Here is an 11,237-nt window from a genome sequence, read left to right as displayed (position 1 = left end):
ATTTTTTTTGAGACAGAGTCTCACTCTGCTGCCCAGGCTGGAGTGCAGTGGTGCAATCTCAGCTCACTGCAACCTCCGCTTCCTGGGTTCAAGTAGCTGGGATTACAGGCGTGTGCCACAATGCCCGGCTAATTTTTTTTTTTTTTTTTGTATTTTTAGTAGAGATGGGGTTTCACCATGTTGGCCAGGCTGGTCTTGAACTCCTGACCTCAAGTGATCCACCTGCTTTGGCCTCCCGAAGTGCTGGGATTACAGGTGTGTGCCACCAGCGCCTGGCTTAATTATTTAGACTGCATCTTACCAACCTGGTCTCGAACTCCTGGGCTGAAGCCGTCCTCCCACCTCACTGGGATTACAGGCAGGAACCACTGTGCCCGGCCCAGCCTCATATTTAAAGTCACCTCCTCCCAAGCTCTGGCTGGTTGTGTTCCCCTCACCCATTTGGTCTTGACTCCTGCAATTAATGACACCTCCCCTGCCCCCCAGATCTATCTTTTCCCTCTCTATTGGTTCATTCCTAACAGCCTACAAGTACACTGACATCTTTCCCAACTAAAAGAGAAAAGGAAAAAACACTGGCTCCCACATCTCCTTCCAACTGCCATCACCTCTCTCTTGCCCTTTACAGGTAAGCTCCTGAAGAAAGCGTCTAGCTCCAACTGTGCTTCCTCCCTCCAGTACCCTCTGAACTCCTCCAAGCAGACGTTGTTTCCTGCAGACATCGCTGGAACCATTCTGGTTAACACAGAGTGGGAACTCAGTACACATTTGTGAAGTGAACTCCTGGAAGAGCTCTTGTGAGGGAGGCACCGAATTATCAGGCAGCTCAAGAGATAGATTCACTCTCCTGAAATTAGAGATGGGATGCCCTTAATACAATTCATTCCACCCATTAAGTCTTCAATAAATGTTCAGCATATCCAGTTAAGAGAATACTTGCTTTTCACTTTTTCCGTGTGTGTGCTTCAGGTACACAGGTACTCTGGCAGGACAAACGCCTAGTTCATTTAGTATTTTTGAGGACCTATTTCACGTGGTTCAACCTAATACCACATGTCAGGCTGTGCTAAATGCTCCTCCATGGATTACCTTGTCTTTCAGACAGCCTCACAAGGTAGGGCTTACCCACACTTTCAGAGGAGACAAGCAGAGAGAATCTACATAACTTATCCAAGGTCACAAAGGTACTATGAGATGGAGTTGATATTTGAAACTTAGTAAGTTGACACTACAGCCTTGATTCTTGTTTTTTTTTTTTTTTGAGATGAAGTCTCACTCTATTGCCCAGGCTGGAGTGCAATGGCACGATCTTGGCTCACTGCAACCTCCGCCTCCTGGGTTCAAGTGATTCTCCTGCCTCAAGCCTCCTGAGTAGCTGGGGTTACAGGCGTGCACCACCACGCCCAGCTAATTTTGCATTTTTAAGTAAGAGATGGGGTTTCACCATGTGGGCAAGGCTACTCTCAAACTCCTGACCTCGTGGTCCACCCGCCTCGGCCTCCCAAAGTGCTGGGATTATAGGCATAAGCCACCATGCCCGGCCTCAGCCTTGATTCTTAAAAAATACAACTGGCTGGGCGCAGTGGCTCACACATGTAATCTTAGCACTTTGGGAGGCTGAGGTGGGAGGATGGCCTGAGCTCACCAGTTTGAGATCAGCCTGGACAACATGGCAAGAATCAGTCTCTACAGAAAATACAAAAATTAGCCGAGTGTGATGGCATGCACCTGTAGTCCCAGCTACTCAGGAGGCTGAGGTGGGAGGACAACTCGTGCCCGGGAGGTGGAGGTTGCAGTAAGCTGAGATTGCACCACTGCCCCCCAGCCTGGGTGATAGTGCCAGACCTTGTCTCCAAAAAAAAAAAAAAGAAAAAATACAGTTAACTTGTTAACATCTGGTGATTAGGGGCTCCCATCCCTTTGAGCAGTCGAAAATCCACATATAGCTTTTAACTCCCCCAAAACTTAACTAATAGCCTCCTGTTGACCAAAGGCCTTACCAATAACAAACGGTCAACTGACACATATTGTGTGTATGTATTGTATTCTTACAATAAATTAAGAAAATTATAAGGAAAATATATTTACTATTAATTAAGTGGATCATCATAAAGATCTTCATCCTTGTTTATGTATTTATTTTTAGAGATAGGGTCTCTGTCATCCAGGCTGGAGTGCAGTGGCACAATCATAGCTTACTGTAAGCTTGAACTCCTGGGTTCAAACAATCCTCTGGCCTCAGCATCCAGGGTAGACTGGGCCCATGCCACCATGCCCAACGAATTTTTTTATTTTTTGTAGAGGCAGGGTCTCACTATGTTTCCCAGGCTGGTCTCAAACTCCTAGATTCAAGCAATCCTCTCACCTTAGCTTCTCAAAGTGTTGGGGTTACAGGCATGAGCTGCCATGCCTGGCTGGACTAAACTGTATTGAAAGGCCTCCACTAGCTCCTCCTCTGCCTTTGATAATTTGTCTCAACACACCCAGAAGGCTTTGCTTAGATATAACTTAAAACCTATCGGATTCACCAAAGACCTTAATCCAGACTCTTATATCCTAAAGAATATATCTTTATCACTGATGGCCACCATTTTCCTGCCTTTATCATTCTCACACCTTTGTCGTTCATGAATGGTAACATCACTGTAGTCACTGAGAGTTATTTCATCTGGAGCCAAGAAAGTTATGGTGACCATATTTTCTGGAGCAAATAGGTGATACATGGTTTAGGACTGTAACAGAAAATCCAAGTAGGTATGTGACTTTCTAGCTGTGAGTGTTAGAACTGTTATTAGTATCACCATTGAGATTTAAATTCACCTTTTTTTTTGGAAACAGTCTTGCTCTGTCACCCAGGCTGGAGTGCAGTGGTGCAATCTCGGCTCACTGCAACCTTTGCTGCCCGGTTCAAGTGATTCTCCTGCCTTAGCCTCCTGAGTAGCTGGGATTACAGGCACCTGCCACCATGCCCGGCCTTTTTTTTTTTTGAAACGGAGTCCTGCTGTTGCCCAGGCTGGAGCATAGTGGTGCAATCTTGTCTCACTGCAACCTCCGCCTCCCAGGTTCAGGCAATTCTCCTGCCTCAGCCTCCCCAGTAGCTGGGATTACAGGTGTATGCCACCACACCTGGCTAACTTTTGTATTTTTAGCAGAGACGGGGTTTGGCCACGTTGGCCAGGCTGCTCTCCAACTCCTGACCTCAGGTGATCCAACTGCCTCAGCCTCCCAAAGTGCTGGGATTACAGGTGTGAGCCACTGCACCTGGCCACCAGTTGCCTTTTAAAAACACCACTCAGGGCTGGGCACAGTGGCTTCTCTGGGAGGCTGAGGGGGGCAGATTGCTTGAGTCCAGGAGTTCAAGACCAGCCTGGGAAAGATGGCAAAACCCCATTGTCTACAAAAAATGTTGCGGGAAGTCAGGAACCCTGAATGGAGGGACTGGCTGAAGCCATGACAGAATAACATAAATTGTGACGATTTCATGGACATTTATTAGTTCCCCAAATTAATACTTTTATAATTTCTTACGCCTGTCTTTACTGCAATCTCTGAACATAGATTATGAAGATTTCATGGACACTTATCACTTCCCCAATCAATACCCTTGTGATTTCCTATGCCTGTCTTTACTTTAATCTCTGAATCCCATCATCTTCATAAGCTGATGAGGATGTATGTCGCCTCAGGACCCTGTGATGATTGCGTTAACTGCACAAATTGTTGGTAGAGCATGTGTGTTTGAACAATATGAAATCTGGGCACCTTGAAAAAAGAACAGAATAACAGCAATGTTCAGCGAACGAGAGAGATAACCTTAAACTCTGACCGCCGGTGAGCCGGGCAAAACAGAGCCATATTTCTCTTCTTTCAAAAGCAAATGGGAGAAATATCGCTAAATTATTTTTCTCAGCAAGGAACATCCCTGAGAAAAAGAATGCATCCCTGAGGGTAGGCCTCTGAAATGGCTGCTTCGGGGGTGGCCGTCTTTTATGGTGAAAGCTGTAGGGATGAAATAAGCCCCAGTCTCCCGTAGCGCTCCCAGGCTTATTAGGACGAGGAAATTCCCGCCTAATAAATTTTGGTCAGACCGGTTGTCTGCTCTCAAACCCTGTCTCCTGATAAGATGTTATCAATGACAAAGCGTGCCTGAAACTTCGTTAGCAATATTAATTTTGCCCCGGTCCTGTGATCTTGCCCTGCCTCCATTGCCTTGTGATATTCTATTACCTTGTGAAGCACGTGATCTCTGTGACCCACACCCTATTCGTACACTCCCTCCCCTTTTGAAAATCACTAATAAAAACTTGCTGGTTTTATGGCTCAGGGGGGCATCATGGAACCTGCCAACATGTGATGTCTCCCCTGGACACCCAGCTTTAAAATTTCTCTTTTGTACTCTGTCCCTTTATTTCTCAGACCGGCTGACACTTAGGGAATATAGAAAAGAACCTATGTGAAATATCGAGGGTGAATTTCCCCCAATATACAAATATTAGCTGGGGGGGGGGGTGCGCATCTGCAGTCCCAGCTAATTGGGAGGCTGAGGCGGGAAGATCACCTGAGCCCAGGGGGCTGAGGCTGCAGTGAGCCATGACTGTGCCACTGCAGTTCAGCCTGGGTGACAGAGCGAGACCCAGTCTCCAACAAAAACAAAAACAAAAAACACCACTCAGATAATACTCCGTTTTCAAACTTCACAGCATCAGGTTCATACTCCTTGCTGCTGAACTGAGGGAGGCCCCGGTCTGGCCCCCGCCCCGTACTACTTTCCTGCCTCCTTTAGTTCCTATTATTTTCCTGTTACTCCCTTTATTCCCCACTGACCACTGAGCCAGATATGCTGAACTATGAGGTGCAGCCATAAGAAAATGCCAGTTTTGTATATTAAAAATGGTCCACGTACCTATGATTTCAAATGGTCCAAGTGATACTTGCCACTGCTATGGATACCTTGCTTTTACAGCAGTGCCTCACACTTCCTTTTCTGCTGAGAATGTCCCCCCTTGGTTCATCTGACAGACTCCCACCCCTCTTTAAGACCCATGCCAAATGTCCCCCTTTCTATGGGGCTTTCCAGGCTCACCTGGTGGAATTTGCGCTCCTACCTGTGGCCCATACATGCCTCTTCTCAGCACTTGGCCGGGGTAAGTTCTGTTCACTTCAGTGGCATGCTGTCTCCACCTGTCTGGCCTGGGAACAGTCTGAGGAAAGGGACCATGTCACGTACACCCTTACGTCCTCTGTCATTCCTACTACAGAGTGTTTACTAAAGGCTGAGTGCTGAAGAGAGTAAATGCTTCCTTTTTGAACTGATCAAAATTATGACTAAAACGCCACTCATATACATATGTTTAAAATTCTGATGTCATTTATTGGCACAAAAATTATTCCGATACAACATGGCGTCTAGACATGGCTACACTTTATACTTTGTGCATTTAGTTGAGTATTTGTTCTGCTCATAATTCCCAATATGTACCAGATCTTCCCTGTGTTCAGCACCTCCATGACAGTATTTCTGTTTTCTGAGTCCTTGCTCTAAACAGAGTATTTTGACCACTGAAAACATCCCAGAACCCTGCTGCAGAAGGCCAGTGAGGGTGGTCCCACTGCACAGTGATCCCCTCTGTGCATCTGCTCAGCCGAGGCTGCCAGCGATCTGAATAAACCTCCCTACTAGCGGTCAGGTCTTGAATTGAAGCGTGTGAGTCGCAGCGTCACTGGGTCTGATGGAAGACAGACCTTTTGTACTCATTTTGGCCTATCTTGCAAACATTTCTGCTGCTGTCCACAGACCAGTGAGGTCTTGGGATAGGTGGCAGGGGTGAGGTCAGCATCTTCTGTGTCTTTACAGTCTAGGATCCTAATCCATGTTCTCCACGACCTGAGGCTTCTTGGCTGTGCTGAGTTTGCTGTACCCATGTTGAGAGGAGCAACTAGGTCATTCTTCCATCAGCAAGTACTTATGATGAGTTCTCTTGTGAGTTAAGTCAAAACCCGTATTTCTAAAGTTATGGATCTTCTGTTCCCCAAAATGAATGGCTTGATTTACGTGGTATTACTATGTTTCACTGTCCTGGGAACCAAATCAAGCCTTGTGTTTCTGACAATATATTCTTCAACAGCAGCTAGAAAGTTGGTTCAAACCAACTTTTAATATACAGTAGTTCTTTTCATTTACATTTCAAAATATTTATCAAAGTCAAACTTTCTCACCATGGTTTCAGTTTAGTGGAAGCATTTACTAAAGTACAAAAGCCTTAGAAAAAACGTGACGGGCACATCTGGGCCTCCAGTTACCAGAAAGGGCACCTAAGAAGGCAGAAAGAAAAGGAATATTTTAATAATTTGAGCTTCTTCAAAGGTTTACACAGATAACTTGAAAATGAAAAGGCCAAGGTCTGACAACCCTAGGGTATTCCCTGAGCTCTCCCACAGCTAATTGCATGGGACACACTCATCATTTCCAGTCAAGGCTAATGCCCACCGAGGTCCCGCAAGGACACTTCCCCAGCGCCCACTCTCTCAAGTTTCTGCCTTCAAGCATGCCTTGGGCAATTAATCAAAGCACACCCCAGAATGGTCCTTGAGGTTAGACTCCCAGATCATAAATCTGTCTTTTTATCTCCTTCTCTCTGTCACTGCTCTAGCTTTTTCTTTCCTTTGCCCTTCCTGTATCTCTGCACTGGACTGACAGCAAAACCCAAAAGGAACCCCTCACAAACAAGCCTTGCCTATTCTCCTGAACCACTTATCTTAATGTAATTTTAATTTTAGTGTTTGCCTTCCAAGTATGCATCCATATTTCTCAGTTTCTTTTTTTATAACAATGGGCACATGCAGTAAATATGAATTTTTAAAGAGACCTGAGCTCTAACTGCCCTTTACAGATACCTCACCAAATCTCTTTTTGCTACTCTGGCTTTGGGGCCTAGGCTTGGGACCTGATTGCTTGTTTTAACAAAGTCACTTTGAGAGCCCCACTCACCAGCCAATATAGCACTGGCAGAGGTTTTCATGGGATGTCGCTTGTTTGATGAGCAGCTCAACTTGCGTTGGAACATCCAAAGTGTCATCATGAGAGAAGTCCCGACCTAGCACAGGAGGAACAAAAACATTTCACTCTCTTCCTGGCAATCGATGCACTTCTTGTTCCCTGTGGGCTTAACTGTCTATGCCAACACCTTATCCTCAGACATGAAGATGAAGGATACCATCATAGTTGGATTTGAAAAGTTTGGCCAGGTGCGGTGGCTCACGCCTGTAATCGCAGCACTTTGGGAGGCTGAGGCAGGCACATCACCTGAGGTCAGGAGTTCAAGACCAGCCTGGCCAACATGGTGAAACCCTGTCTTTACTAAAAATACAAAATTAGCCGAGTGTGGTGGCACATGCCTGTAGTCCCAGCTACTTGGGAGCCTGAGGCAAGAGAATCACTTGAACCTGGAAGGTGGAGGTTGCAGTGGGCCAATATCGCACCACTGCACTCCAGCCTGGGTGACAGAGCAAGACCCTGTCTCAAAAAAAAAAAAAAAAGAAAAGAAAAGAAAAAAAGAAAAATTCGGCCGGGTGCGGTGGGTGGATCACTTGAGGTCAGGAGTTTGAGACCAGCCTGCCCAACATGGTGAAACCCCATCTCTACTAAAAACACAAAAAATTAGCTGGGCGTGCACCTGTAATCCCAGCTACTTGGGAGGCTGAGGCAGGAGAATTGCTTGAACCTGGGAGGCAGAGGTTGCAGTGAGCCAAGATGGAGCCACTGAACTCCAGACTGGGCAATAAGAGCAAAACTGTCTCAAACAAACAAAAAAAAGACATGATTAAAAAACACTTCTCTGAATTTGGCTGATTTTGGACCCAAAAGAAATTTATTCACCTCCTGAGTTAAATGAGATTAAACTAACATTAAGTACTGTTATCAGTCATCAGAAAGAAGAATCAGAGACAATGTTTAACTGATGACCTCAAAGACACTCTTTGTCAGCTGCATGGTGCCAAAGCTCGTCACTAACACCACTGGACATGGGGCTGACCACCACTCAGAGAGAGGAAAGTGTGCTCAGATTTTATGTCCCTTTTAAGTAAACACATGACACACTCACCAGTGAGCTTATCTCGAACCCTGTTAATAATCTGGATAGCTTTCTTATTTAGGGCCTCTGGTTTCACCAAACCGTCTCCAACTGGAATACACAAAAGTAGAAATAACTGTAAGAATGGGAGCAGTACAACAGGTTCAATGGGTGCCCTGTTTTTCTCAAATATTCACTTTTGTAAGTGTTAAGCAATCCTTCCTCTATGTCCGTCTTTGTCCTCAGAATATAATGAGAAACTCATGGAACCTTTTCTGCTCAAAGGCAGTTTTGTTGCTTCATCTTGTTGACCCCTCTCAGGGTATAACACAGCTGCTATTTTCTTAATGAGCTAGTCATTGGTGCAGTTCCTCAGAGGCTGAACTTACTGAAAGAATGAATAGATTCTGGCACTGTGGTCCCCGTTTTCTTATGGGCTGGCTCTCCAAGTTCCACACCGTCCAAAATTTCTATGGGAAAAGAAATCAATTAACAGAAAATTCAAACACCAAAAAGCCACTGTTGGTGTTAGCATCTAATTCTCTACGCACTCTATTCCTTTAACGCCTGCCCTACCTACCCTAAAGGGGAAAAGACAAGGAAAGTTTTATGTTACTCTTTATGTATTTCAAAGTTTTAAGCTGGACACAGCTGTAATCTCAGCTACTCAAGAGGCTGAGGTGGAAGGATCACTTGAGTAGCTGAGTTCAAGACCAGCCTGAGACTCCATTTGCAAAAAAAAAAAAAAAATTTTAAATCTGTAAAGCCATTTTCAAATGTGAGTTAATAATTATTGAAAAAATTTGGTGCTTATCAGAATTGAAACATGGATTTTCAGGCAAATTGCATTAACAAAATAAACTCATAGGAATAAGAACAGGTCAAAAGCCTCGTGACAAAATGTGTTTGGACAAAAACTGATAAAGAAAATTAACTTTGGAATGTGTCACACACAAGGTTGAAATGTTATTCCTTGGAGGAATTTTCATATCAGCTCTGGGTAGAAAAAGTCCTCAGGTGTTAGGTTCACCCTCCACTGATTATGGCTTTTAGCAGAGAAGAGTCTGAAATCAGAATTATGAAGTTTTTTGAATGCTGTCCTTGTACATCACAGACCTTCTGAATGAAGGTAGTGATAATTATACTTCTTTTTTTTTTGAGACGGAGTTTCGCTCTTGTTGCCCAGGCTGGAATGCAGTGGCACGATATCGGCTCACTGCAACCTCTGCCTCTCAGGTTCAAGAGATTCTCCTGCCTCCCGAGTAGGTGGGATTACAGGCATGCGCTACCATGCCTGGCTTATTTTGTATTTTTAGTACAGATGGGGTTTCTCCATGTTGGTCAAGCTGGTCTCAAACTCTTGACCTCAGGTGATCCGCCTGCCTGGGCCTCCCAAAGTACTGGGATTATAGGCATGAACCACCGCACCCGGGTGATAGTTATACTTCTATTAATGATCCATTGGAAGTTCTTTTTTTTGAGACAGGGTCTTGCTGTGTTGCCCAGGCTAGTCTCAAACTCCTGGGCTCAAGTGCTCCTCCTGGGCTTACAGGTGTGCACCACAACACCCAGCTGGAATTTAACTTTTAAGCTAAACAACCAAATCCACCACCATCTGGTGCCAGCAGAACTGGCTGTCCTAGTTCCCTTCTGTATGCTACAGACAGCATATAGTAGCCACTTGAGAATTGTTAGGGAGGTGGGCCCTGAGAATGAAGCCAGTAAGTCTCAGCACACTTCGTTTGAGACCAGCCACCAGTATAAGCTCCCCCAGAGACTGTGCGTCCTATGAGCCTGGTGATTCAGGCATTCACAAATCCTGTCACAGTGTCCATGTATGACATTATAACCCAGTATCCCAATTTCTTGCCTGAAACACCCTTTTCCTTTCTACCCATCAGATTCCATCCATCCAATAAGGATAAATTACCCTTTGGCAAGGTGGGGTGGCTCACGCCTGTAATCCCAGCACTTTGGGAGGCCGAGGCGGGCAGATCACTTGAGGTCAGGAGTTCGAAACCAGCCTGGCCAACATGGTGAAACCCCATCTCTACTAAAAATTCAAAAAAATTAGCTGAGCATGGTGGCATGCGTCTGTAATCCCAGCTACTTGGGAGACTGAGGCAGGAGAATTGCTTGAACTCGGGAGGCAGAGGTTGCAGTGAGCCGAGACTGCGCCACCATACTCCAGCCTTGGTGACAAAGTGAGACTCTGTCTCAAGAAAAAAAAAAAAAAAAAAGAAAAATTACCCTTTGTCAGGTGAAGTGATGGTTAGATGCCACCAACCCAAGTGCTCTCTTCGCAGCTACGGTTCACAGTGAAGTCCCCTTTTCTGAATCTCCACAGCCCTACTCCACACGAAAGCACCCGCAGGCTCCACGGCAGAGTCTCCTGCTCTCTGACTATTTCAAGCAGGTTATGGTCAATTCTGTAATGCTTTCTGTGCTTCTTCAGGCGACCACTGTACCTCACATTTTCTTTTTGCACCCCTAGACATTATTTGGCTTAGTTTATTAACTAGTTGTAAGTGCTCTGTAAACATTTGTAGAAAATATATACTTTTTTACACCCTAACAGTAATTCCCAAAGTATGAACTATGTAGGGTGTTGCTAAATGTCACGAAGGAAAAAAGGGGTGGGATGGGGAGTGCGGGGAAGAGGGGAGGGCTAAACAAAGTTAAACAGTTTTACTCAAAAACAAACAAACAAACAAACAAAAAAACCGCCCCAAAACCAGTAACTTCAATGCTGTGTGTGCTGGAAACTAATACAAATAAAATAAAAGTTAAACAGCTTGACTCAAACACTCCTGAGAGGTTTCCACACACAAAAAGGACTCTGGCTCTCAGAGGGACACAAGTCTTCTAGACCCCTGCTCTGTGAGTCACGCTCCTAGAAACACTGTTCCATGTGGTTCCAGGGTTCCTCCCAGCAACGCAAATAAATTTCTGCTGCTTCCATCTTCCCATTTCTGAGCTATTATCAATGCTTGAGGACCAAGGTAATATTGTTAATAATTATTCCAACCCAGACACCATTAGTGAGCTGATATTCAGACATACTTTAAACTGTGTTTTTACAGATAGATTAAAATCAGATAGTTTGATAAAAATCTCAGAGCTTCAGGTACCCACTCCATGTGTGAAACAGTAAATAAAAAACAT

At 45.0% G+C, this 11,237-nt stretch overlaps 1 protein-coding gene across 2 annotated transcripts in view; it reads right to left on the bottom strand.

Moving 5' to 3' along the window:
• Positions 1-5,346: 5,346 nt before the first annotated feature.
• The window catches only part of MTOR (mechanistic target of rapamycin kinase), a 157,416-nt gene continuing 151,525 nt past the window's right edge, over positions 5,347-11,237 (bottom strand). For both annotated transcript variants that reach the window (XM_003822083.6, XM_008975614.5), the window contains exons 55-58: positions 8,462-8,542; positions 8,103-8,183; positions 6,989-7,094; positions 5,347-6,312 (exon numbers count right to left, since the gene is read on the bottom strand). In XM_003822083.6, the coding sequence (XP_003822131.1) occupies positions 6,297-6,312; positions 6,989-7,094; positions 8,103-8,183; positions 8,462-8,542 (284 nt within the window). In that variant the 3' untranslated portion in view covers positions 5,347-6,296. The remainder of the gene's footprint in view (positions 6,313-6,988; positions 7,095-8,102; positions 8,184-8,461; positions 8,543-11,237) is intronic.

Source organism: Pan paniscus, chromosome 1, assembly GCF_029289425.2.
Source record: "Pan paniscus chromosome 1, NHGRI_mPanPan1-v2.0_pri, whole genome shotgun sequence".
In the NCBI taxonomy this organism is placed as follows: Eukaryota; Metazoa; Chordata; class Mammalia; order Primates; family Hominidae; genus Pan; species Pan paniscus.
The sequence above is the reverse complement of the archived record's forward strand: the minus strand, read 5'-3'. Positions and strand labels throughout refer to the sequence as shown.